The sequence below is a fragment of the Scardinius erythrophthalmus genome (assembly GCF_964197995.2).
Source record: "Scardinius erythrophthalmus genome assembly, chromosome: 19".
Taxonomy (NCBI): domain Eukaryota; kingdom Metazoa; phylum Chordata; class Actinopteri; order Cypriniformes; family Leuciscidae; genus Scardinius; species Scardinius erythrophthalmus.
The window spans coordinates 13350639-13377596 of NC_138239.1; the positions used below are offsets into that span (position 1 = coordinate 13350639).

Sequence of the window (26958 nt, forward strand, 5' to 3'; positions counted from 1 at the left end):
ACCCCCGGATTTTTAACAGGTTGTGTACAGTGTTGTTTGTGAGAACAGAAATGATATAGAAGCAAGTCATTATTCAGTTCTTCATGTGCGTTACATCACTCTTATCTTCTATGCCTTTTATTTCGTAGACCTGTCTTACTCCCTCAGCCAAACTGGTGGTGATTTCCCTGGCTGCTTTGCATATCCCATTAATATTTTATTGCAATCGTTCATATCTGTGTGCAGGGTTGACCCGAGCACCAGCATGTCGGCATGCGTTGCTTGTACTACAAAATGTGGTTTACGTGAAACAATTAACACGGAACCCCAAAGGCCTTTTACAGGTCCAGTGTAGGAAGCCCAAGCCGCCCCAAATACTTCTTAAAACTATAAAGACAGAGAAACCGTGGAAATATAAAATCATGTATCAGATACGCACATTTGTTGTTGTTGTTTTGTGTTTTTCTCAGTGGCACACAACTTGGGCTTCATATCAGCACAAGCATTGTGTGTGATGCCTGTACTCCCATGTCTCATGGTGGAATTGTCTGAGATTAAAGATGTGTCTATCTTTTGTACAGGCTCTGATTACAATAGTGTATTTATGGCATATGAGCACACAGCCTTTTAATTGAAATCATTCATCAATAGCTTCTCTGACTTGCCTTGATTAAGCTGTCCCTTTAGTGTAGCTTAACGTTGGGCTTTTATAACCTTAACTTATTTAAAAATGGCATATGACACAAATAACATGAAATGCCAAATAAATAGTTACTCTTCATATTAAAAGATCAGTTGTTTCTTGTTCTTCATAAGAATAATGTATAATAACAAGACTAGTAACAATAAAAATAAATAATAATAATTATTATTATTATTATTATTATTATTACTGCAGATTATAAACAAGATAAAACTGTAACTTTCAGGTCTCAATAATGAGGTTCACTCTGGTTATAGTGGTTTAGTTTATTTGAACTGTTTTATATTGTTAACTTCTGTGAAATGCTACATAAACTTCCCTGAAAAGCATAAATAACGTAAGTTCTTCTTTTCCCAAAAGCCACGGACGACGTGGGACGATATTTCTGAAATTACGAGCTGTTTATGCATATTTATTTCTGCTGACATTTTAATTATTTGGGGCTCCGTTGGAGAGATCACATAAAAAGTCCTATAATGCTCCCCCTAATTAGTATCACCTCCAAATTAAAACGGAGGACTTTGGGAATGCTGTCATTTTCAGAAGGCCATATTGGAATTATGTTTCAATCAGCAGGCGTGAAATAATTACTTGTACACTTCTAACTGCCCGCATTTACCAAACGGCCTGCAATTTACAGCCATCATGTCCAGCAAAAGCAATCAATGGGGTGGCTATAAATTCTGCCGCAGTCAAACAGATGGATATTGTTTGTGTATGAATGTGAAACATTAGAGCCAGGCTGAAGCTCTGCCTTACTGATATTGTGATATTGCTGCTTGAGAAATGTAGACGGTTTTGTTTTTCTTAGAAAACGTTTACTACTAATAAGACTTTCAGATCAGTCTTGCTGTACAGTATATAAAAAACTAAATAAGTGGAAATATGAAAACAGAGGTATTTGTAGTACAGTATATTAAGCATTGAGTGGTATCTGATCAACACATCTGATCAATTGTCCAAGGGATAAGGTCAATTATAATGTACAAATGATTTTTATTTCAAATGTTATTTTGAACTTTATATTTATCAACTAATCCTGAAATAAAAAAAATATCAGAGTTTCCACAAAAACATGAAGCTGCACAACTGTTTTCAACATTGATAATAATAATAATAATTTTACTTGAGTACCAAATCAACATTTTAGAATGATTTTTGATTGTGTTACTGAAGACTGGAGAAATAGCTGCTGAATTACATTTTTAAAATTTATTACAGTTATTGCTGTCAGTCGATCAACTAATTAATCGCACAGTTTTTCTTTGATTATTCACGATTAATGACACCTAAAGTTAAAGTTTTTAATACATTTTTATATTGTAATAATTTCACATTTAATCTCCAAATTAATGCAGAAACAACATAAAGACAGTATATTTTAAATAGTTGATCTAACAGGTAGGAAATATACAGAAATTGAATTTAACTTATAAATTAAATAACTTATAAATTAAATATAGATTAATCCTTATTAAAGCTAAAAAAGCTCAGTTAAAGGATAATTCCGGTATTTGACACTTTGGGCCCTATCTTGCACCCAGCGCAATTGACTTTGTACACCGACGCATGTATCATTTCTATTTTGCACCCGCGCAAAGCGCGTTTTTCCCTCCACAGAAGCACGTCGCTAAACTAGGGAATGAACTTGCGCTCCCTGGGCGGTTCAGCGCAAAAAAGGAGGCGTGTTCCAGCACAAACGTTCCTTCATGCTATTTTGCAGGTTTAGAAAACAATTGCGCTACTAACCAGGAAAAAATAGTTTAAAGTCAGTGGCGCGTTGCGCATGTTATTCATATGCTATTTTAAGGGCGCATGCTTGGCCATAATCAATGTAGCGTGTGCACAACGCGCACTTTGATTCTCTCATCTACACAGAAGCAGCAGTTTTCATTTTTGCAAATCATACATTATTACGATAGATAGATAGATAGATAGATAGATAGATAGATAGATAGATAGATAGATAGATAGATAGATAGATAGATAGATAGATAGATAGATAGATAGATAGTTTAATATAAAAGCTTACATCTAGCTTACACATTTACCCAAATTATCATACGCCTTTTTAACCGAAGTTAATTTGGGTGTGTTTCTCCATCCCCAACGTCCCTGACGAGAGCGTTGCTCTCCTTGGCTGTGAACCGCTCCTCGCGCACGCCTGGCGAATCCGCCGTTATAATAGGAATCCACTTTAGAACAAGCGCACCTGCTCTTAAAGGGAATGTGAGATGATGCTCTGATTGGTTTATTTCACGTTACGCCCAAACCACACCTATGAATAATGAAGCTACTTCAGACCAACCCATTTTAGATTTGCGCCTGGCGCAAGAGTCATTTATCCCGCCGGGAAAATAGCAACAGCGCCAAGACCCGCCCACAAAGTTACTTGCGCTTTGCGCTTTGACACTTGCGTTTCAGATCGTTAAAATAGGGCCCTTTGAGTCTATTTTGTAGTTTGGTTTGGATGAACAAGAGTGGTGGACAAAGAAATTTTGACAATGGTTCCTGTCTCGACTTTTTGACTATTTTAGAATTGCCCATGACCGCTTTAGAATGGGAGTCTATGGCCATGCACAAACATGTCCTTAAAACAACCCTTAACGTTCCTTTTCAAAACTGTGCAACTCACCGAGTGGTTAGTGGTGTTCGTTGATGTTCCAAAACAAGTAGAGTAGCGAAATACAGTTTCTGCCGTGTTTTATTTGGCATTTTGTAAAATCCCATTGATTTCTGTTGGAGGACTCATTGCTCGTTGATATTACTGCGCTACCGGGAACGGAAAAGACGCTTCAGACTCAAATATAGAGCGGAAGTTTATACGCGGTTGTGAGGTATCTGAAAAAATAGTTCCACTATAGAAAAATAAACGGATTGAAATCATACATTGCGCCGATATATTTGTTTTTAATCATCAACGAACACCACTAACCACTCGGTGAGTTGCACAGTTTTGAAAAGGAACGTTAAGGGTTGTTTTAAGGACATGTTTGTGCATGGCCATAGACTCCCATTCTAAAGCGGTCATGGGCAATTCTAAAATAGTCAAAAAGTCGAGACAGGAACCATTGTCAAAATTTCTTTGTCCACCACTCTTGATCCAAAACAAACTACAAAATAGACTCAAAGTGTTACATACCGGAAATATCCTTTAAGAACAGTGAGTGAATTTCTATTTGTCTTTTGTTCTTTGATTTACATTAATGACAGTCATCATCACAGCAGCGGGTTTATTAGGCTGCAGTCACTTTAAGATCTGAAGCACATTACGCGGATCCGGATCTGACACGCATCCAATGTCCTCACGACTTTTTGCGTTCATTTAACTCTTTTAAACTCATTTAAGACAGTGCTTACAAGGATACTCGACAAAGCAGACATTTTGGCACACTTTTGATAATTTTGATCATTAATAATAATCATAATTTTCTTCTTTTTTTTACTTTTTCAGCAGACCCACAGCCTCCAATTTGAAAACCTTCTCTTAAAGCATTTAGACTGTCAAAAAAAGAACCTATACAGCCTAGTAATAGACCACCGGTTCTTTGAACACAGATAGAACAAACACTGCGCAGCACAGAGAGAGATGTGCACTTTAACACACATGCACACACACACACTCACAGAACAAAACACAAGAATACCTTTTTCCCTGCATGCAAAACAGATTAAACTTGTTTTTTGTTTTCTAAGTCGTCCTTGAAAACTACACACACTTTCTCTTTTTTCTCTTGAATGTAGATTTCCTTTCCCCCCTCTTGTTTCTAGCAATCTTTATTATTAGTGGAATTATTCACCGGCGGAGGTGCGTGGTGGCTGAATAAATTTAGCGGAGATCTTGTGCAGATGCTCCTTGCTGGCATACATTTGTGCTCAGTTAACAAAGAGCCAGAGACGCTTAATCCCGCCGGAATACGGCACTCATGTTCTGTTTGAAACCAACATAATTAAAGTCACCCTCTGAAGTAACCTATTTATATAAAGAAAGCTCTCTTACGACCGTCGACTCCTATGAATAACCCGTAGGAGGGCCGCCGGTATAATTACTTCACATTTCTAATTTAGGTGAGGGAATATTTGTTATCAAACCTGGGAAGGGGTGGGGTGGGTGGTGTGGGGGGGTTGGAGTGGATGAGGGGGGAGGAAACTGTATTAGCTTCGAGTGAGAAGACATAACTGGATCTGGGGTCACTTCATGGAGGCGTGGCTGTGAGATTCTTCCCAGTGAGGTCAGGGTTTCCGTTGATACATATACTTGGGTAACTCCGTTTGCTTATCCAGTATGTAGATGTAAATAGTCAGAAAACACACTGGTTTATTGCCAAGAATGAATAACACCTTCTGTATTTTATCTGCTAAAACGTTCTCATTTTAGTTCGATTTTAATGCAACAATAATAGTTTCCCCACAATGCTTTGCGGCCCCAGTCCATCTTGATTTACTCATCTAAAGAGAGAAATGTAAGGAAAAAAGTCATATCATTGTCCATAAGTCACTGACATCGCTGGCGTAAAACTGTTTGTGAGCAGAGGAGTTGAGCTGTGGCAGTAAACTAGCACAAACAGATTGACTTTAGTTGTTTACAGTGGCCCCTGGAACAAGGCTGTGCTACCGGTGCATTCTGGGTAGGTGTGTAAACATGTTTGTGTGAGTGTGTGTTTGGCTGTGCGAGTTTATCATAAAGCACGGCAGCTCTCCAGGTGCATATTAGTGATAAAGGAAGGTGAGGGGCTTTGTTTTTCTTTAACGAGCCGTCACACTCCATCGCCTACACCAAAGGGGTGATGGGTGGACTCTCTGAGATACATACACAGAAACACAACCCGGAGAGGCCAGGATTGTGTGTGTACTGCAATGAAGAGGAGTCTTCAGCTGTTTTCAACTCTAAGCCATACTTGAGTATGAAAGTATGCAAATACAGAAATGTGCATTGCCAGCACACAGTCCCTTTGTACATATGACCTGTAGGTCTGATTTTTTTTTTTTTTTTTTTTTTTTTTTTTGGTTTATCCCAGTATAACTCTTCAAAGCTTGTCATATGAAATACCAGTCAGATTTATTTTTTATTTATTAAACCATTTAGGCAAAATATATAAAAAAGATTTTAAAGTAGTTTGCATATGTGTTTGTTGTTGTTGTTCCAAAAATATTCAATAGCTTGTAATGTAAATCACAGACATCTTTATAACAGAATAGTAGACTACCTAAAATACATATAAATATTAGTTGGCACTCAGTTCACAGCAAAAAGACGTGTACCATGAACAGGATACCAAAAACGTAACTATCAAATCAGACAAAAGAAGGTTTGTGAAAGATTGTGTTCAAAAAGGGTTTTCAGCAAAGTTTTGATTATGTTGATAATTTAGAGTTCTTAGAATTGTGCATATCAAATATGGCACTGTATGCTTTAGGGTTAATATGCATTGCAGACTATAATAAGCCATTAGTTGCTAGCTGACATAAATGCCCGCTTTAGCGACGCCTAAAAATTGAGCTTACAAAGCTAGAAAGCTGTTTGCTTTCACATAATTGGGTTGTGTATGTTTCTTGTACACTACCATTCCAAAATTTGGGGTCAGTAGGATTTTTTTAAAAAGTAGTTAATACTTTTATTCAGCAAGAATGCATTTAACTGCTAATCAAAAGTGGCAGTCAAGTCTTCTATCATGTTACAAAAGATTTCTATTATAACTACATGCTATTCTTTTAAACTTTCTATTCATCAAAGAATACTTAAAAGGTGTATGAAGGTTTCCACAAAAAGGTTAAGCAGCCCAAACATTTAAACGATAATGTATGTAAACTAACTAACATGACATAAGAGATTTGAGATACTAAACTCAAATTCGACTCAAGTTGCACCAAGTCTATGGCAGAGTTGCATAATGCAAATGCATAGTATTTTGAAAATGACAACCAAAAGATTTGTGGAGAGTTGAGGTTTGACATTCTATGGTTAAGATATTATTTTAAACTTAGAATTATTTTACTTCCTACTTTCCAACTGGTAAAGTCTGTGCAAGTCAATTAACCCAGACTTCAGTGAGAACCATCAATTTGACATCATTTCCAAAATGGCTGTGATTAAAGTGATATTCCATTGGTTATTCTCAAGTGGAGATGTGGGAGAATTCCATGTTCCAAGATTTCTATAATTCAGCATAACTAGAACGCTTCAGAAGAGGTCAGAAGGGGAACATTTCTTGACGATTCCAGCCTCAAACTTCATCTTGAACATGGCATTCCATTCCATTTGTCGCCAACAAACTACAATGTGATTGCATACACGTAAGGTAATATTTACTGTTTATTGTGACATCCGTCTAGGCCCCTCAGATTACAGCGTAAATATGTGAGGAAAGGAAGTCTCAGATTCCATCATGCAAAATTTTTTCCCTCCATGCTATTGTGATGCAACAGGCTCAATGACATTTCCTCCGAGAACTGGAGAGAGAAAGAGACAAGTGTGGCTCTTCACATTAATAGTCTTTTAAGCCATTAAATTATTTCTTTTATCTGCGGCACTTAGAGAGACTGAGGGATCTCCTTTATTAAAATGAGCAATGCTTTGAAAGAAAAAAAAAACGTAACAAATACAGACCCACGTAATCCCTGATGCGTTTCTCTCTCTTCCCCTTTGTCTAGCCTCAGTCATCTCTCTGTTTTCAAGCTTTGTGCTGCCCTGCTCTCCAGGTGTTTGATTTATTTATATATATTTCTATGTTTTTGACTAAGTGTGTGCGTGCCGTAGAATGCTACCAAAAGAGCTGGTGGTTCAGTGTGTGGGGGGTCCCAACGCTCGAGAGCAATAGCACTTCCAAACCCTTTTGTTGGAGTGTTTAGTGCAGGTCGGTGTAGAAACAGGACCTGTGTATGGAGTGAGATCGTGTGTGTGTGAGAGAGAGACACAGAGATCGGCCTCCCGCAGGGCGTTTGGGGCCCTCATTAAGAATTCTCTCCCATGCAGCCTGGTCCTGGGGAAGCAGTATGAAGATGTGGCTATAGTCTGGATTGAATCCGCCCACTAGCTCTCTCTGAGAAGTCAATTACCACTTCCATACAGGAGGGACTTTTATGAGAGAGAGAGCATATGTGTGTTTCTGTCACTTTCTACTAGTGTAGTGATTTTGCATAGAATTAGGGTTAATAGTGATATATATATATTTTTTTTTTTTAGTCTTCCAGAATTAATTGCTTTCTATTCACTGCTATCCAAATTCACTTCTTTCTGATTAATTCTGATTGCTATAATATGCTCATGTTGCTCCAAATTTGTATGACTTTCTTTTTTTCTGCGGAACATAAAGGGCCTGTTTACACCTGGTCACTTCATGCGTTTTCTCTGATCGTGAAAAGACCAGGTGTAAATGCCCTCCGAAATGCTTTTGAGACCAATTTAAATCCGATTGCTTAAATCACTTCAGGAGGTGGTCTGGGCCGCATTCCAGACGAAACTGTAAATGCATCTTGTTGTTGAAACCACACATGTAAATTTTACTCCTCCCAAAATGTACAAAAAAATAATGTTTGAAAGTGTTATAGCCAGATATGAAAGTGTTATAGCCAGATATGACAGCGCTACCGCAACACGCATTGGCGCAGATGAATTGCTGTGTATCTCTTCAGCAAGCCAACTCACAAACTGCCACAAATAAAACAGAAAGTAAGTCGCAGACGCTCAAAACACAATCATCTTCATTAAAAGTAGTGAGAATATAATCTTACCAATGCTGATGCCACTCTCCTATTGTGGTCTTTAATCTTGAAATTAGCTGATGCTGAATAAAAGGCAGTATATCTGTTACTTTTGCTGACGTGAACTCCGTTAAATTTGCATATAGCGTGAGAATTGAAGATTGGATTTATATCTGTTTTGCAGAGACACATTTATGTGGGCAAGTGTAAATGAAACCGTTTTAACAAATCAGATAGCTGATAGATCAGTAAAATGCGTGAAATGACCAGGTGTAAACAGGCCCAAAAGGACAAATATCCTTGCCACTTTGTTAAATAGAATAAAATTGAATAAGGATATTGAGGCTGTCAAGCTTCAAAATGACTAAAAGGTGTTATAGAAATAGTCCATATAGCTTGTGTGCTACATACAATTTCTTCTGAAGCTGTACTTTAGCTTTATGTGTGAAACAGATTAAACATCTAGTTGACATGTGGGTGAGTAAAGGAAAAGTTAACATAACAATTTAAAGTATTATTTGTGGTGAAATTGACATTGCCATTAGATCATGACACTTAATGAGATGTGCTGTGATAATAGTGAAGAGTAGGCTATGTTAGATTGTGATAGTCTGCTGCATCCTCATCTACTCAGCGCTCATACAGTAGGTGCTTTTATCTTACATTTTTATATTTCCTTTAAAATAGCACAAAAACCATGTGCAAAAAAATGCTGCTATGAACAGACACAATCCATTCTTAGTGAATTCACCTCATAGAACTGCAGTATGCTGTAAATGTAAAGCATATTATGTGGCATTTGCCTTGCTCATAATTAGCTATTAATCCCTGGTTAGTGTATGTACACCTGTCCTTGCTTTCCCTCTCTCTGTGTGAATCCCTGTGACCTACCCCTAATGGAGAAGGACGACCCAGCGAGCCACCTCGCAAAGGCCAGCAAATGTGGGTGCCTTTCCTCCAAAGGGCAGCTCCACGTGTTAACGGAGAGGGAGATCTTCTCTAAATCCCTGCAGCTTTGGGGAACAGCTGCGGGCAGAAGCACAGGGCTCTGTATGGGCTGAGGGGGGTCACTGTCTTGAGCTGAACCAGAACTGAGAGGTGAAGACAGGGATGGAAAGTTGGACAGTCACATGCTTTGTAATGACAGGAAGAGTAATGGGTGTTTCATGTGTGGTTGAATTCTATCTTTGATGTGAGGGTTATGTAATGTATTTGGAAGGAGAAGTTGCAAATGGGTTCAGATTAGAGGGTTAGTTTATCCAAACTTGAACATTCTGTTTGTTCTGTTAAATAATTCTATGTACTCACTCTCATGTTGTTTCAAACCTCTGTATGACTATTTCTTTTGTAGAGCACACAAGGAGAAGTTGTCAGCGCTGCTCTTTTTTGCTTGAAATGGGAATGAGAATGGTGATTTATACTGTTCAGAAAGGACAGTAGTCCATAAATTATATTAAACTGTTATGACTAAAATGACAGTTTTGTGTGATGAACAGACCAACATGTAAGTTAAAAACCAGTTTGCTGTAGTTATCAGATCTTAAATATGCTTAATTAAGAAAGAATAATATATTTGACATCACTGACATAAAATCTGGTATGGCGTGTCTTGAGGCACCATGTTTTAATGTATACAAGTGTGAATTTGAGTTGAAAACACAATTTTATTTTGGTCTTTTCGTCACACAAAGCTGTTGTATCAAATGAAGTGCATAAGCCAATCAAACAATGTGTGATGCTCCAAAGGAAATTGCCTGGACTTTTTGCCACAAACATGCAAAGGCTAAAAGCAAAATATTTACTTTATCAAATATGTTTCTATTTTTGGTGGAATATTGCAAAATACAGTTTGAAGGCTGGCAGAAATGAAAGAAAGTGTGTCATTTCTGTGCCTCTACTGGCACCAAACAGAATTACTATATGGAAAAATGACTTGGCTTTTTTAATCCAGATGATGTGTAATATTATTTTCTATTCATATTGGTGCCTCAAAATAATAACTCTGGATGGCAGTGACAAACTCAAGCGACCAGACGCTTAAAATCTTGTGGTAAATAAAACAACTGGCCCGCAGTGTGGTGCTGAGCAGCTTTGGCATGATGAGTGTGATGTGGTTAAACAGGCCATGCTGACGTGATGGCAGCTCTCCATTCAGAACAGGGCCTGGGAGGCCAAGGCCACAGCCTGGCTGAGCAGCGACATTTTCAATAGGAATTTTTAACTAGTCCACCATCATTTCAATCATTTATTTTTTTACTTTTTTATTTTTTTCATTTAGCACCATACATATATATATATATACACACACTATATTGCCAAAAGTATTGGGACACCCCTCCAAATCATTGAATTCAGGTGTTAAAATCACTTCCATGGCCACAGTTGTATAAAATCAAGCACCTAGGCATGCAGACTGCTTCTAAAAACATTGTGAAAGAATAGGTCGCTGTCATGAGCTCTGTGAATTAAAGCATGGTACCATGATAGGTTGCCACGTGTGCAATAAGTCCATACATGAAATTTCCTCACTAATAAATATTCCACGGTCAACTGTTAGTGGTATTATTACAAAGTGGAAGCAATTGGTAACAACAGCAACTCAGCCACGAAGTGGTAGGCCACATAAAATCACAGAGCGGGGTCGGCGCATGCTGAGGCGCACAGTGCGCAGAAGTCGCCAACTTTCTGCAGAGTCAATAGCTACAGACCTCCAAACTTCATGTGGTCTTCAGATTAGCTCAAGAACAGTGCATAGAGAGCTTCATTGAAATGGGTATTCATGGCCGAGCAGGGGCCGTGTTTTTCAGGGATTGGGCTTGGCCCCTTAGTTCCAGTGAAAGGAACTCTTAATGCTCCAGCATACCAAGACATTTTGGACAATTTCATGCTCCCAACTTTGTGGGAACAGTTTGGGGATGGCCCAACATGACTGCGCACCAATGCACAAAGAAAGGTCCATAAAAACATGGATGAGCGAGTCTGCACAGAGTCTGACCTCAACTGATTGAACCTTTTACATTTAAAGTTTGGGTAGGTAATTTTCGGAGATGCTAGCAATAGAACATGAACACATGAACGGGAACAGCAGGGGGCAAACAAAAGCATCACGAAAAATGACTGACATCTGTCTAACTCATAGCATGAAACATGCTGATAATGAAATGATGATGAAAATGCATATGTTGACTGGCAGGTAGGACAACCTGACCGAATGCAATGATTGGATGAACATTATATGGTCTTAGGCCTTCTACAGACAAGATATATAAATATAAATATATTTAGACCACTTAACTTAGTGATTGCTATCAGGATGTGAAGAGACTTTCAACCAGCATAACAAAAAATGCTTCTCGAACAAATCACCTACCCTGTCTTTAATTACTTTATAAAATATCTGTATCTAATCTACCTGGAAAACCTGAAAGCACAGTTTATTTAATTTGCATCTTTGTTTTGTTGTTTATTTGTGCTATTGCTTGTAGTTGGACTATTTGTTCTTATTTTATCACAGACTGTTAATTAACTTGACTTTAATAGTGTTATTTATATTTTATATCATATGTCGACTCGAGCTTCAATGTCTTCAATATATATATGCTTTGTTTTTAATTCAGGCTTTTTAATGCAGCCTTAGAATCAGTGGCAGGAACACAGCGTGGTTCATGCAGGTGCACGACGCACACATATAACCCTCTGAGACAGCAGTATTTTGTGCTCATGTTTACTCAAGCTTATCTTACATTGAAAAAAAATGTGTGCAGGAATGACAACCATTTCATGCACTGTACTGTCTCTATATCTGCTCAAAGTATATCAGTTATATGCTGGTCATGTATCTGAAAGTAAACGTGATCCCAGCAGACCTGGAGAATGACGGAGGGTGTCTTAATTGTAACCATAGATAAGAATAAGACAGGTCTTGATCCTTTTCAGACATGGTGAACTGCAAATACCATCAGTTAAAAGCTGCTTTAATGGGCTAATGTGTATCGCATATCAGAGCTCTGGGTATCTCTTCTGGATTTTTATATTTATTTGCGGTTTATTTAGGGCGTCCTGCGTGTAGTCAGACTGCTAAAGAAATTCAAGAGGAGAGAGAAGAGGGTGGAAACAGGAAACAGCAGTGGCCATATCAAAGAGAGGTTAGCAAATGCTCCACATTGGGCTTGCCGCTGTCCCTGGAGCCCCCGCTAGCCTGTTATCACCCTGCCAAGCAGGGGGGCTTTGAAATTGGCACTTTCCTTCATGTGACAATTGTACCTGCTGATAGACCATTAGATTACTTAGATATTCACTGATTCGCTACCATATTAACCTTGTATTGCTTTCCCCTTCATAACAGTTGTTTCATAGGGCAGTTTTACTCACCCACCCAAGTCTTTTGAAAGTGGTGCCATAGCAGTTATTTAAACCAACCTTTTGGTGCCCTGGGATTTACAATAGCGTGTGTGTGTGTGTGTGTGTGTGTGTGTGTGTGTGTGTGTGTGTGTGTGTGTGTGTGTGTCTGTCTGTGTGTCTGTCTGTGTGTTTGTGGTTCAGGTATTCCAATTTTTTAGTCCCAATGAGGAAATCAGCTTATAAATCATACTAAGTGAAAATGTAAAAATGCTGAAAGTTTTCTGTGATGGGATACAATATACAGTTTGTACAATATAAAATCATCATATCTATGGAATGTCCTCTTATACATGAAAACCCAGTGTGTGTGTGTGTGTGTGTGTGTGTGTGTGGTATGGAGTGAAAGAAAGGGGTTTGACAACATCGTCTCGTTACACTTAAAATAAAATGCATATTTTAAACATCTTATAGCTTTTTTTTTGTTAATTTGGTGAAATTAAATTCATATTACAACTGAAAAGGCAGTGTATGATAAGTTGGAAATTTTGGAAATATTATTGATATCTGTAATTTCTATTGCATAAATAAATTATATATTAATCAGATTTGCTGTTAAACATTTCCATTCTTAAGAAATATTTGATGGCTAAAACAAATTCCTATATTGTATTTATTTGAAATAGATATTTTTATTGTCTCAACTGTAATAAATTATGGTATCTTACAATTTTACCAAATTATTTACTAATTAACTTAATAAAAATAATTATTAGTTTGATTATGTAAGGTTTGACATAAAAGGGCAGAATCAGGGGAAAATCTGTCTAAAATTTACAATTTTATTTATTGTTTGACTTTAATATAATCTAGTACAGTTAATATAATCATAATATTAGTAGAATTCCATATTGCATTTAAATTAATATTTTCCCATCTTAATTCTGAGTCCTAAAATATTCCTTCAAGTACTTGTATGACAAGGCAATTCAGACCACAGTGGCAGCCATAAATATATCCATTCTGTGACAGCGCTGGGGTAAAACAACAGAGGACAAACACACATACACACAGATGAGCTCTCCGCTCATCAGACAAACCGCACACGCACACACACACTGTCACACACGCTGACCAGCGCACAGCCAGTAGCTCCCTCTGTTGACCACTGCTGAACTGCAGACTGAAGGGCTCTCCCAGCACACAGCTGCCAACCTGCCTTTGTGTCCCCATCAAGACGCAATACAAGAGCACTGCAGCACTCTCATATGACAGGCACAAACACACACACTTTTCAGTCAATTTTCTCTTGCGAGGGACATTGAGTTTCTGAGTTTGAGGAAGCAGAAGCAGATATTAGAAGAATACTTTTTCGATTTGAAGCTTTGCTTGATAACAGTAGGTTTAGGAATCTATGCAAGTGTAAGTTGTCACATAGTGACTTAAACGGTGCTTCCACTTTTTTCATGTCTATCACACAAATACACAATCAGTCAGACATTGTTCATCACAAAAAAAATGTAAAAACACAAGCTATATATGTATATGTAATACTTAATAAATATATATATTCTTAATAAATATATATATACTTAATATATATATTTATTTATTTATAAATATGTTATTACCTATTACTCTCTTTTTAAATGAACATGAATATAAAAACATTAGATTTATGCTGCGTTTTTTTGTTTGTAGTACAGTTCTCTGCTCAGCTCAAAAGCTTTCACTCTGAGACGCCCTGTACTGACCCGAGTGGCTACAAATAAGCATCCTGCCTCTTGAATTTATTACAGCCCAATTTTTGACAAGTTGATTTTAAACAACTCCAGCGGCGGGAGCATTGACTGTATGCTCGGCGGCTGGTCGGCTGACATGTGACCTAAGTGAACTTGCCCTCCCCTATTGACTGCCATGATTGATGCTCTGCCAAGCTAGCCCTGATAATTCTTAGCCACATGTCAACAGCCAGTGACCAAAAGGGTCATCCCTGTCTTTAACATTTCACACACACAAATAAAAAACACACACATGCTCTCACGCCCACGTACACACGCACAAACGCTTTCAAAAGCCAGACTGGAGTCTTTTCTTATCCTTTTTGAGACTTTGCACACCCGTCCTTGCTAGTGCCTAATGCGTTTTGTTTTTACATCTCAGAGCTCGTCTTTCAATCTGCCGGCTTGTGAATTGAATGCTCGTCCGTCTCTTGTGGCAGAACGGGATTCGGTTTGAAAGCGAGACGTGGCTCGTTGTAAAACACACACCGTCGGAACAATGGATGCAGAGGCGCTGTGCTAAAACTGCTAATGAAAAAGATGGGCAGCTATTGACACGTATCGACAGCCGCTTCAATCAGCGCAGACTAGTCGTGCATACTTAAGTTCAAATGTATTCAGCGGGGCAGCAGGGATTAAAGGCTGTTAATGGCAGCGTGTAGTAGCGAAGCCAGGCTCGATTCTGAATAACTTTATGGTGCTAAGAGCGCATTGTTGTCATGCTTAAACTTAATGTTAGCACCTTGCTATCAAAGTCAGATTTACCTCAATTTTTGTTGTATGTAGAGGGGGTGACAGAAGTCTGGAGGGATGATTTGGGTCTTTCCAGCCCCACGTGGCCAGTGTTTGGGGGAATGGCTGTCCATTCAGCACAGATATGGAAATGTGACCTAAAGGGGGGTTTGTCAAAAGCAGCCGGGCCACTGTAATTGAATCAATACGTCCGGACACAACACTGAACCCCTGCTGTGAAGCCCAAATGAAAAAAGCACATCGCCTGTGCACAAAAAAAAAAAAAAAACACTGTGTCTGCTAGTATGAACATTTGCTTTGCTTTGATTCAGGTTTGATTCACTTTAACCTTTTTCTCTACATGCTTTTAAAGCAAGACCATACATTTTTAATGTGGCCATCTATTTGATTTCCTCTTTTTCCTTTTCGACAGTCTCAGTGTGCATCTTAGTTCCTCAAGTATGAGCAGATAAGTTTTGTCTGTTAGCTCCTGCGCTCAGCATTTGATCTACGTGGAACTCAATATGAGGAATGTTTGTTGGTCTCATGGGACCCGAGTGAACACAGGTATCCCTCCTATCTGCATTCAAACATTACGGCAGTTCCCGTTCCCCTCATCCTCTTCATTTCCGTTTGTCACAGTGCAATTAAAACAGTTTCAAATGGCAGTCGGCTGCCTGTCGTTTACACACAGCGCTTTGAAACCGCTGCTTTAGTATTTTTTAATCATGTGCCTTGTTTTTGTGGTGCAAAGATTGCAGAGACTGTACATTGTTTAAAAGCAGACAGATGAATAAATTAAACAAATGTAACTTTCGAAGTGTGAGTGTGTGTGCGCGCGCTGGCCGACCGAAAACAGTAGTGTTATTTCAAACTCCTTTGTTAGACCCAGAGCGTCCTTCAGCAATGGCAGCAGACTCCCATGTAATAAAAATAATCTTCTTGCAGTCTTTTACATTTCTCTGGAAACAAAGCTATGCGATTCTGATCGTTCAAACACATTTCCTTTTCTTTTTCCTGCCCATCTGTTATTCAAAGGGAAAAGCCTGAATTTCACTCAGTTGTGTCTATATGTGCCATATCAAGCTTTTTCTTTCTTTGTGCAGTTTAGAAGTAGATCTTATTTCCCCGAAAGATATTAGTTTCCAGTGATGTGTGCGTTGCATTGATCTGCGCCTCTTTATTGTTGATGTGCATCTCTCATTCGATATATCTTACTCTACACAACGCACCTGCTGCCTACCTGAGCCTTAATAGATGTTTGTACAAATGTTTTTTTGTTTTTTTTTGGTTATTATTTTTAAGTTGTTTTTTAAAAATATAGATGCTTTATGAATGTTTTAAGCAATTAAATGACAATGAATACTGAAACTGAAATATTAATGAAAATAAAAATAATATTTTTAGAATGATAAGGATTGTTGAAAATAGCAAAGATAAACAACTAAATGCAGATATTGAGTTATTTCTTCATTAAATATTTTCTTTGTTTTAAGTAATGAAATTACAAAGTCAGTACCTGATTTATTTATTTAAAAATATTGTTACAATTTATGCTGCTTTGTGAATTATTATTATTATTATTATTATTATTATTATTTTTATTATAAGGATTTTTGAAATGTTGAATGATAAATTACTTCATGTTTATTAACAGTATTAAACTGTTAATATAAATCAAGTCAATCAAACAAATCTAGTTTTCTATGTGAGGTCCTGGGAACAGGTTTAGTTTAGTTTCACAGACCCAAGGCAAGCATTTTAAAGAGCCTCCAAAATCCCCACAAGTTTGAAATATGAAAGACGGTCAGATGCAATTTCTGTGGCGGCGTGGTGGGGCAGGCACAATGGTTTGTGGGCCGGTGCGGCACCTGAATTTTCTTATCAGTGGGGAATTGCGGTGTGCTGAGATGCCAGCAATATCTTCCCTGCTGCTGCTGGAAATGCAGCGAGCCGGTGACACACGTGTAAACATACACACGTACTTGCGAACCGCGCGTGCCGGCAGCCTGGATGCCCCGCAAATGTGGCTCAATCATTCTAGAACAAAGGGGTGCCTTTGATCTTTCCTCAGCCTTTCCTCGCTGTATCTGTCAGTGATGTGGTCACGGTAGCGTGTGTCCACTCCCTCACTTCCACATTTGCTCTGATGGGCCGCTGTTATGATGTTGCGGTTGATTGCTACGGTTTTTAGGACTGTATTGCTTCCAATTTCCCTGTTTCCACTTACTTAAAGTGCACGACAGTATTCGCAACCCGAAAACAAAAAGACGTTTTTTCTTATAGCAGAACAAACGGTACTTTTAAATTCAAACTCACTGATTGTTTGTATGTTTAACATTTTTTTAATGTTCTACATGCAGGTGTAAGGAAGAAACAAACGACGGGCGGATGCAAAGCTAACGGCAAGCGGCTTCATTCACAATGTTTTGTATCAACAAAGTGAGCGGTTTTATCTCCGCACTTGACAGCGCGAGCCGATAAGCATTGCTGAGGGAGAGACGCGGGCTGCTTCTTTAAACCCTCTCTCACCCCCACTTTCCCTCTCATTACACCACTCCCCCTCCCTCCTTCTCTCTCTCTCTCTCTCTCTCTCTCTCTCTCTCTCTCTCTCTCTCTCTCTCTCTCTCTCTCGCTCTCTCTCTCTCGCTTGCTCTTTGTCTTTCCCCTCCCCTCTCTCCCTGCTCCGTCTCTCTGTGGGCGCAGACACTACCCTGTCTCACTCCAATTGGCTGGGAAGCCACCAATCTGGCATGCGGGAGGGCCGGGGGGACTGCATATGCAAAGCCCTGCTTCATATTAATGAGCAGCAATCGTGGCTTTAAGTCCTTGATTAGAAGAGTGCAAGAGCTTTTGGTCCCAACTGGCTGTGCCTATAGGCTGTCACCGGGAGAACGGTCCTGTTAATTGCACTGCTCAGTCACGGAAGGGAGAGAGAAGAGGAGGAGGTACAGAGAGAGAGAGAGAGAGAGAGAGAGAGAGAGAGAAAGAGGAGCGGAGACAGAGAAGCCAGAGTGAGAGAGAGAAAACTTTAATTTATAGAAGAGGTTTGCTCAAACGATGATCGCAGAGCGCACATGGATTCGGTAGAACTTTCGCTCCCTGAGTGTTTTTCCCTGCACTCCGATCAACAGTAGGTACATTTTCCTTCCTCGTACTTCTACTTATAGTTATGTATCTGGTTTGTTTTGTCTGTAGTTCCTGTCCTGGCAGTGTGTTTGTGTTTGTTTGTTTGTGTGTTTATGTGTGCATGTGGTCACTGTAGTCCTCCTTGTCAAGGTTGTTTTTGCTGTCAGGTAGCGTCTGGAGCTGTGAGTGCGTACTTACGTCGTGCCGGTAGCTGACGGCTTATCCACTATTACAGCAATCTGTGTCCGCTTTGACAGGACAGAGAGTGTTTTGTGTAAATCATTAGGAGTGTGTGGCGGAAAACAACATGAGAGAGAGAGTGCAGAGGGAGGAGGGAAAGACGAAAGCCATGGGATGGAAGGGAGAGAACGGTCTTAGGCTTCTTGCATCGCAGACCGGTCGCACAGCATGTGGCCCGCTAAATGTATTAAAGACGGTGTGCTGGATCAGAGAGAGAGAGAGAGAGAAAGGGAAGGAGGGAGGGATTGAGTGCGCGGGGCACGAGCGGACGGTCCAGGAGCCGGTACATAGAACAGCTCCATAGCTTCATATTTATCCCTGTCCTGCTCCCTTCTGTCAGCACAGAGCGAGGAAATGTGAATACACTGATTTAGATGTCAAGCACTGTGCTGACGGTTTTATTCTAGACTTTTATTCTGTTCTAAATACCAGCTATTTTATTTAGTTGTTTGGCTAAATCGTGCTTATATAAAATCACTTGAGATAAAAGCTAAAAATTCTATATTTTTATGCGAGACGGTTAAAACAACATGCATAGTGGGTCTTGAAAAAAAATATAAATTCATAAAACAATAAAAAAAATATTCAATTTAAAAATGAAACTTTTATAGACCTTTAAATCATGTCTGCTCGTAAAAAAGGTGCATTATTTCGTCAATCTTTGCGTTCTGAATCTGCCAAAATAGTGATGTAGCAGAACAAGTGCACGTACAAGTTTGATTAAAGAAACAACAGAACTATTAACCTCTGCCCTGTGCTGCATATGAATACTGATAAGAAAAATAGGCTGTGAACACCTACAGGATGAAGAAAAGAAAAAAATACACATAGAGACTGAGAAGGGTCAGAAAGATCACAAACAGGTAACCATCCTGGTCTCCTAAACCTTCAGCCACCGTCCTGCAAAGTACAACACACCAGCAGCTCAACTTCTTCCTGAACGCTTGTGCGATTTATAAACACACCTGAAGAACATATGCTAACGTAGTTGTGAAAGTCAATGTATTTAGGGAAGTTTGAGATTTGAACTATCCTATGTTGTTGGAATGACAGCAGTCGTGTGGATGTGCTGGCACACACCCTGCACAGGATCATTAGATTGACTGGATTATTCAGACTCATGAAAGGAAATTCGGAGATAAGAGTGTCGGTTCCTCACAGCCTTTTAGCCATTTGGCGCTCGCTCGCTGTTTGATCTTTATTTTAACACAAATTGACTACTGAGATTCTAATTAGTATATTAATGATGGTAATAACAACAAGTGCTGGTTTAGCTATTATCATAATTACAGACTCTCACCGTCTGCATGTACATTTACATCTGCACGCTCATTTTAATATTTACATTCACAGTTGGAGATATTATGGAGCGTGTTTCAATGTCTTTTTGGATTATCTTAATTATGATGGTTACGTTTATATCTTTAGAAATGTGTTTTTTATTAAATAATATAATTGCTATTGCTATTATTATTTAGATATTAGTTTATCAAATTATTTTGATTAGTTTGTTTTATTTTTATAAATGAAGAATTTTTGTAAACAGTTTTTTTTTTAAACAAAAAATATATTTTAATAAATTAAAAATTGTTTTATACACTATATATTTTGTTTTAAAAATGACCGTTTTTCCACATGTGGTGTACAACTTTGATTGTTCAGCGTGTTTTCAGTTTTGTTAAACGAATGAATGAGGACATTTATAAGACTTCCAAATTGACGTGAAGAAAATCATTAAGCTTCTCAAAACGATTGTCATAAAATTACATGCTTGCTTTTTATAATTGTTCACATTTGAATTTTTACTCAAAACCTTTACAAAATTTTTGGAATGTACATGTATAAGAAACCATTTTGAAGCAAAAAGGAGAGGAAGGAAATTACATCAATGCTTAATGCTTGACATTTTTTAATTTCACCGGAAGCCAGCAGTCAGCTTTTTAAAGGCAATAGAGTGTGAATGTCCACTGGAAGTGCGGGTGTCATGTGTGTAAAATCACTGCTGGCCTGCAGTGGGCTGAATAGTTCAGCTCAGAATCGTGCAGAAGGTGTCTGAGCGTTCACTCATGCGTGTTCAACCTTTTGTCGCTTTTGCGGATGATTTTAAAACACCAAACCCCCCCTGTGGCCCTTGAAGAAAACTTGATTTTGCGTTTTCCTTCCTTCCATCCGTCCGTACTCCCCTCTCTCTCTCTCTCTCTCTCTCTCTCTCTCTCTCTCTCTCTCTCTCTCTCTCTCTCTCTCTCTCTCTCTCTCTCTCTCTCTCTCTCTCGTACGAGAAGCGAATGAAACCCCAGAGGCTGGGATCAGCAGGAATAAAGAGAGATTGTGTAAATTAAATTCCATTTAATCTCCTTATAAAATCATTTACTTAATTCATCTGTCAAATGATGTCAATATGCACAGCGCAGATTTATTTATTCTGCCATGTGTGGCGTGTGTGTGTGTGTGCGGGGAGGCCTTTGTTGCCGTTCAGCCCTGATTTGGCTCCATCCCATTCCCCTGTGTGAGAGGTGTCGTGGCTCGTCCTGCATGTCTTTCTCTTTCCGTGGCCCCTTGTCGATTACTGTCTGGACACTCTTTGTCTTTACGCTGTCCTGCTTATTGGAGACAGAGCATTGCCACTTCCCCTTATTTGAAGGGGTCTGAGGCATTCCAAGGGTAGTTAACTCCAGTTAAAAGAGAACCCCCCTCCCTCCCGGCCCCTCCAGCGGCCTGTCATTCAGGAGAAAAGAGAGGCCGGAGGGGGGGCTGTAAGGAAAAAAGGGAAGCTATATTTTTGCCCTTTTGTTGAAAAGTGCAATAAGTGGCCCGTCGGACGGACGCACACACTCGTGTGAAACGGTCGCACGCAGGTGCCGTGCACATGAAAACACACGGCCGGCCGTGCGCGCAGGAGCCTGATGATGCAGTTGTCAATTTGTGTGATTTATGCATCAATCCATCAGGATTTTCCGAATGCAGTGCGGCATTTTTATTTTTTTTTTTTACGAGAAGTTGAATATGGGTTTTAACAGGGCCCACGCCAGCTGAGACTCGCTCGTGTGCGTCAAAAAACGACCCACTGCCATTAGCGATTAGACCCCTGCATTCGTGCTTTATCCTTTTCTTTAAATACAATTCTTAGACCTTCATTTCCCCTTTGCTCCTGTCTTTATTTTGCGAATGATTCGGCCTGCTGCGTGCCAGAGAGTGGCAGAGCAGGCGCGGGCCGGCTGAGAGCCTGTAGGATACAGTTACAGCAGGTCAATAGGGAGTGTGGTCACTCCAGAAGCAGGAGGGTCCACGAGGGCTAGATAAGGGTGTAAAAATAGTGCTTTTAGCCACTGCGTTTTCCACCAGCTCCCAGCAGACTCACCGTTTGTCTCTCGGCATGCGGATAGCTTTTCTGATTCTGTTTTCTCTTTTGTTTGTAAAAAATACAATAGTATAAAATTATTTTAGAAGTAGACTAGGACAGTATATAAGTGATAGGAGAAAATGATAATTACTGTAGAATATAAGATGAAAACCAGGATGGCAATTTTTATGGTACAGAGATACGAGCATTTGCATTTGTCTGTTAATGATCATGTGTGTCTAATATACATAGGTGTGAAAGTACAGGATGTTACAAATTCCAGATGGGTAAAGTTTTTCCAGCTCTACTGGTGTAGATCCGGACTGATTTTTGAATCTCTTTTAGCTCCATTGGTCTTCAATGAAATTGTGAAATTGTGATGGTCTTGTAGCAGAGAAAGGGAAATGAATCGCCCAGCTGGGTGACGGATGACAGTGAAATATTTCTCTGCGCTTTCTCCTGTCATACATCACGTGTGTGTGTGTGTGTGTGTGTGTGTGTGTGTGTGTGTGTGTGTGTGTGTGTGTGTGTGTGTGTGTGTGTGTGTGTGATGAGATCAGTATGATGCGTACCGTGTAAGGCCTGACTCCATGCAGTCAGCTGTAGAGCGTTTCTGGAGGCTGTTCTGGACTGTAACATCTCTTTGAATCGCTGAACTTCAGCACTGTTCAGATACTTAAATCATTTTATTTCTCTATTATCAATTTTTTTTGCATGGCATTGAATTATTTTAGTGCATTAATTCAGTCAGGATATTTAGAAAAAGTGATTTTTCAAAATGTCGCAAACAGATGTATTAATATCTATATGCTCACCCTCAGGCCAATTCTTCCCACAAATAAGAAATCCTTAGAGAAATGTGCTTCATTAGAAATTCAAATGCCGCTAAATCAAGCCTATCTATGTCATTTTCTTCAGCATATTTATGTGCATTATCGTTCTGTGTTTGCTTAACATGACTTTTTAAAACCTGTTTAAACGTGTCCCTTGGAAACGCTTATGCAAACAGAAGCTATTGTTTCTTTTTCGTCTAGAATGCGAAAAAGCTTGTCTGAGTTAATTCAAACGAGTGTTATTTCGCCCTGCTGTAGATTATCAAAGCGATCCATGATGGGAGGCTTCTGAACAAATCTGCTTATGTGCTGTAATTTTTCCAGAAAGGGGATGCATGTACCTGACTGTGGCCTGTGGCACTTTTTAAACTCGGGGTTAGATGTGCAGTTGCATCACACATGTATGTGCAGGTATCAAAGCGAATTTTTTTGGCGTACTTTGCGGGATGTAAGAGCAGATCTGTGTATGTTTGTGTGAAGTGTCAGACGGGTGTATTTGCGCTTCATAGCTCCGTTCTCGTCTGCTCCCAGCCCCTGTTGCGCGGCGAACGGCTGCATTCCCGTAGAGATCCGCATGCTTCCAGGCTGGAGCGCCCGCACGCGCTCCGTCATATTAAAGCTGACAGTCCATCTGCTGTGTGGCCGTCCACGCTGCCTGTTTTGCCCCTGCGTGCGAGGCCCGCATTTAATTCCACCTGTCCCGTTCTTCAGCCTTCAACCCCCAAAGGTTAAATCACGTGCTCGTCGACGTACAATAACAAGAATCCCTGCTGACACGGTTTAAAGCCGCCACCGGCGGCTTCTGTGGCATGATAGTGCTAGTTGTGTGGCATTTAATAGCTAAACATTTTGCTAAAGAAATTATTTGTAAATTTGTTTTTGTTTATAAGCATGTGTAAATGGTTAATTGTGCATGTGTGTTTTAGCTGTTTGGAGGACCGTCTTGTACTTGGTAATTAGTAGGATATGAGTAACCAGCCTAGGTTAGCTGTCAGGAAGGAGTGGAGGGAGAGAGAGAAATAGGCATGGCATTTACCATGCATGGGGTGGCCGTTCCTGCATAAGAAAGAATGGCACCTGTCTAATCAATCAGACCCCCACTATTCACAGATGGAATAGCAACACATGAGTGAGTCACAGAGCATGGCTGCAACACAGACACGCAGACACACACACACTCTTGGCTTAATTCAGCTCATTGTCCTGCGTGTTAATCCTTGTCCGCATGGATGCAGTACTTAGGCGTTTTGACAGTAGCGTGAAATGGGCTCAGGTAGATCCCTATAGATTCATTCTCTCCTCTAGAAGCGCCTGTTTCTCCCACTGATCTGAAGTGACACTTCATTTTCGTTGTTACTCTTGCTTTCATTGTTTACCATCCTGTTATTTCTGAAAATTATCTTTTAGTTCTTACTGAAATTTTTGAATAATAATATAGGTTATTAATAAGAATTTTATTATTATTATTTATTATTATTATTATTATTATTAATAAAATAATATGTACTAAAAGGAAATATTATGTGAATTAATTTGAATTAAAGCTCAGGTAATTCAGTGGATGCAGCATAATATTGATCTGCTTTCATTGTGACTTCGTGGTGAGATTATCAGACAATGTCAAAAAATAAAATAATTTGTATTATTATTATTAATAATATTATTAAGTCTGTTTTTATTTTTTCATTTATTTTTTTATTTTATTGTTTATTTTATTTTCCCCCTTATTTTATAAAAAAATGTAAATGTTTTAGTTAAGACGTAAGTAAATGATTAATGGGATATGCTGTAAAAAAAAGTTCAAATTTAAGGAAACATTTTGACTGTGCTCAACAATCCTGCCCTAATTAATTTCCATATATTTGAATAAACTATTTTACTGTACATACTCAGAGGCCACGATTACCATGTTATTTACATAGCTCTGTCACATATGCTGTTCTGAAATATCAGCTGTACTTTAGCATTCAAGATGAAATAGATATTTTTGTTTTCTGGAAGTGTTCAGAGAATGACTGAGATAAATGTGTGTGTTTGTATATGTACGTGTATATGTGCATCTCTTACTGTGCATGTTTTTCATGTGTTGTGTTGTTTACTTTGATTTAAACATTTAAGATGATCTCTTATTCTTCTAAAGAGATTTTATATATTCTTGAAATGCATGTAAATATGTTTAGAAAATGCATTTACTGTATTGTTAATGTACTATTTTACATGCAAACCTTCCTTTCTGATTTCTTTTCAGATGTTTAATATTGTGCCACTAAAGTCAAAGAGTTTATTGGCTTTTGATGTAATTTTCATCCTCGTCTGCTGCTGATGTGTCCTGTTATATACAGCATGGCCTGTCGGGAATAAAAAAAAAAAAAAAATAGCACACTGCTTTAGAGAGCATCCCAGTACTTAATGACAGATATTTAATGCCGCTGGCATTGGGAGTGCAGTAGTGTGTTTGTGTGTAAAGTCACGTTAAAAAGAGTTGAGAGAAACAGGAGTGTATCAGGCCGTGTGGCGTGTGTGATGTGGGGCTTATCGATTCCGCCGCTCACTCGCCCAGAACTAAAGCCAACACATTACGTGTGTGTGTGTGTGTGCGTTGCTTTTTTTCCACTAAGCTCTGACTGGCTCTTCAGCCTCACTCACACACACACAGCACACGCTCTTCTGCCCACTGTTTATGAGGTAAACACACACTCTAAAGTGAAGCTCTCCAGAATTAACTCTCAAATTAGCAATGATTGCGACAAAATGATTTGACAATCGCTGTTGTTCATTCACAACATACTATTTTCTGAAATAATGAAACGGCGCCTGAAGTTTGTGCATTTTTTGTGGTTTTCATGTTCTCTAAATGGGATTTAGTTACTGAGAAATTGATCAGGCTTCTAATTCCAATAAATACTAAAACTACAATGCAAAAAAAGAGATACAATTAAACTTTATACTTTAAGATGAAAGTGCAAGATTTTTTGAAGAAAAAGAAAAAGCAAGAAATGCCTAAACTTCATCGCAGACAGATCGACAGAAAGGAAGACGAGAGCCTAAGAAAGAGAATGGCAGGAAGACCGACAGATCTTCATGGCTGCATTCTCTCAGACAGCCGCTGAAGCACAGCATTAGTTGAGTGATTAGTTTCATCAGTCCGAGTGTGGGGACAGTTGGGGGTTGTGCAGCTCTAATGACATTGAACGTGTTTGCTGAGTTGGAACGGAGAAGGAGAATTAGGGGCCTCCTCTGTTAATTAGAGAGTGTGGCAGACTCATACACTCAACCGCACTGCCTGTGGCTCGTACCACTTCACTTCCTTTACTTTTATCGTACAAAATCTTCAGAATCTTCAAAAATTTGTGTTTCAGAAATTGTCATCTTTGATGGAAAGGTAGTTGTTTTAGCTGAGAACTTGAAGTGTGTGTTAATGTGAACAGGTGTTTTTCTAAGGTACTTTTGTTGCCTCAATTAATTTCCATAAGTTTGTTTAAAGATTTTGCTGTACTAACACAAAGGCGAGGGGTTATTTACATACAGTAAGTCTGCAACAGACACTCCTAAAACATCTGTGTCTTTTGTTTTCTTGTGAGAAAGCACAAGGAGTGTTTTCTATGTATTTATCTGATTACCTGCAGCTGCGACTTTGTTAAAACCAAGATTTTGATTAGTAAAGACGTCAATCTTTGCCCTTGAATCACTACTTAAATGCTAAACGGCCTATGTGTATCAAATTAACTCGTACAGGTGACGTCAAACCTTTCCCTGTACATTTGTTTTTATATGGCCATTTCTCAACCCGTCCTGAACCCTCTGATTCGGCGGGTTCCATAAAGCTACAGGCTCTCTCACCCTGATGTGTACAGGGGCCACGGGCGTGCGCTGATCTCCCCGATTCTTTCTTTTATCTGCCGACACCCCAAACTTGTTAAATCGGAGGCCAGGAGATTGATGAGTCTGTGCATTAAAAACGTCAAGGCAGGTTTCAATTAGGTTCTGGCATTAACAAAAGAGCCCAGGTTTACCCTCTTCCGATCCTCAGCGGGGACGCACAGTTACAGCGGATCCATTGAAGAATGCCGGTCAGGAAAAGAAGGAATATTTTGTCTCACAGTGTGCCGAGCTGCGTCACTGTCTGTCAGCAGTTAATGGCTCAATGGTTCTTTATCAGAATTCCTCAGTCCATCTCTCTGA

At 39.2% G+C, this 26958-nt stretch overlaps 1 protein-coding gene across 6 annotated transcripts in view; it reads left to right on the forward strand.

The window, feature by feature from the left end:
- esrrga (estrogen-related receptor gamma a) overlaps nt 1-26958 on the forward strand; it is a 168852-nt gene that overhangs the window by 77188 nt on the left and 64706 nt on the right. For 2 of the 6 annotated variants that reach the window (XM_081347596.1, XM_081347597.1), the window contains exon 1: nt 18082-18367. The exons of 2 other annotated variants lie outside the window; for them this stretch is intronic. In XM_081347596.1, coding sequence (XP_081203722.1) covers nt 18312-18367 — 56 coding nt within the window. In that variant the 5' untranslated portion in view covers nt 18082-18311. Of the gene's footprint in view, nt 1-18080; nt 18368-26958 lie in introns of those variants that run through there. 2 more of the 6 variants (XM_081347598.1, XM_081347599.1) reach the window with 2 other exon arrangements.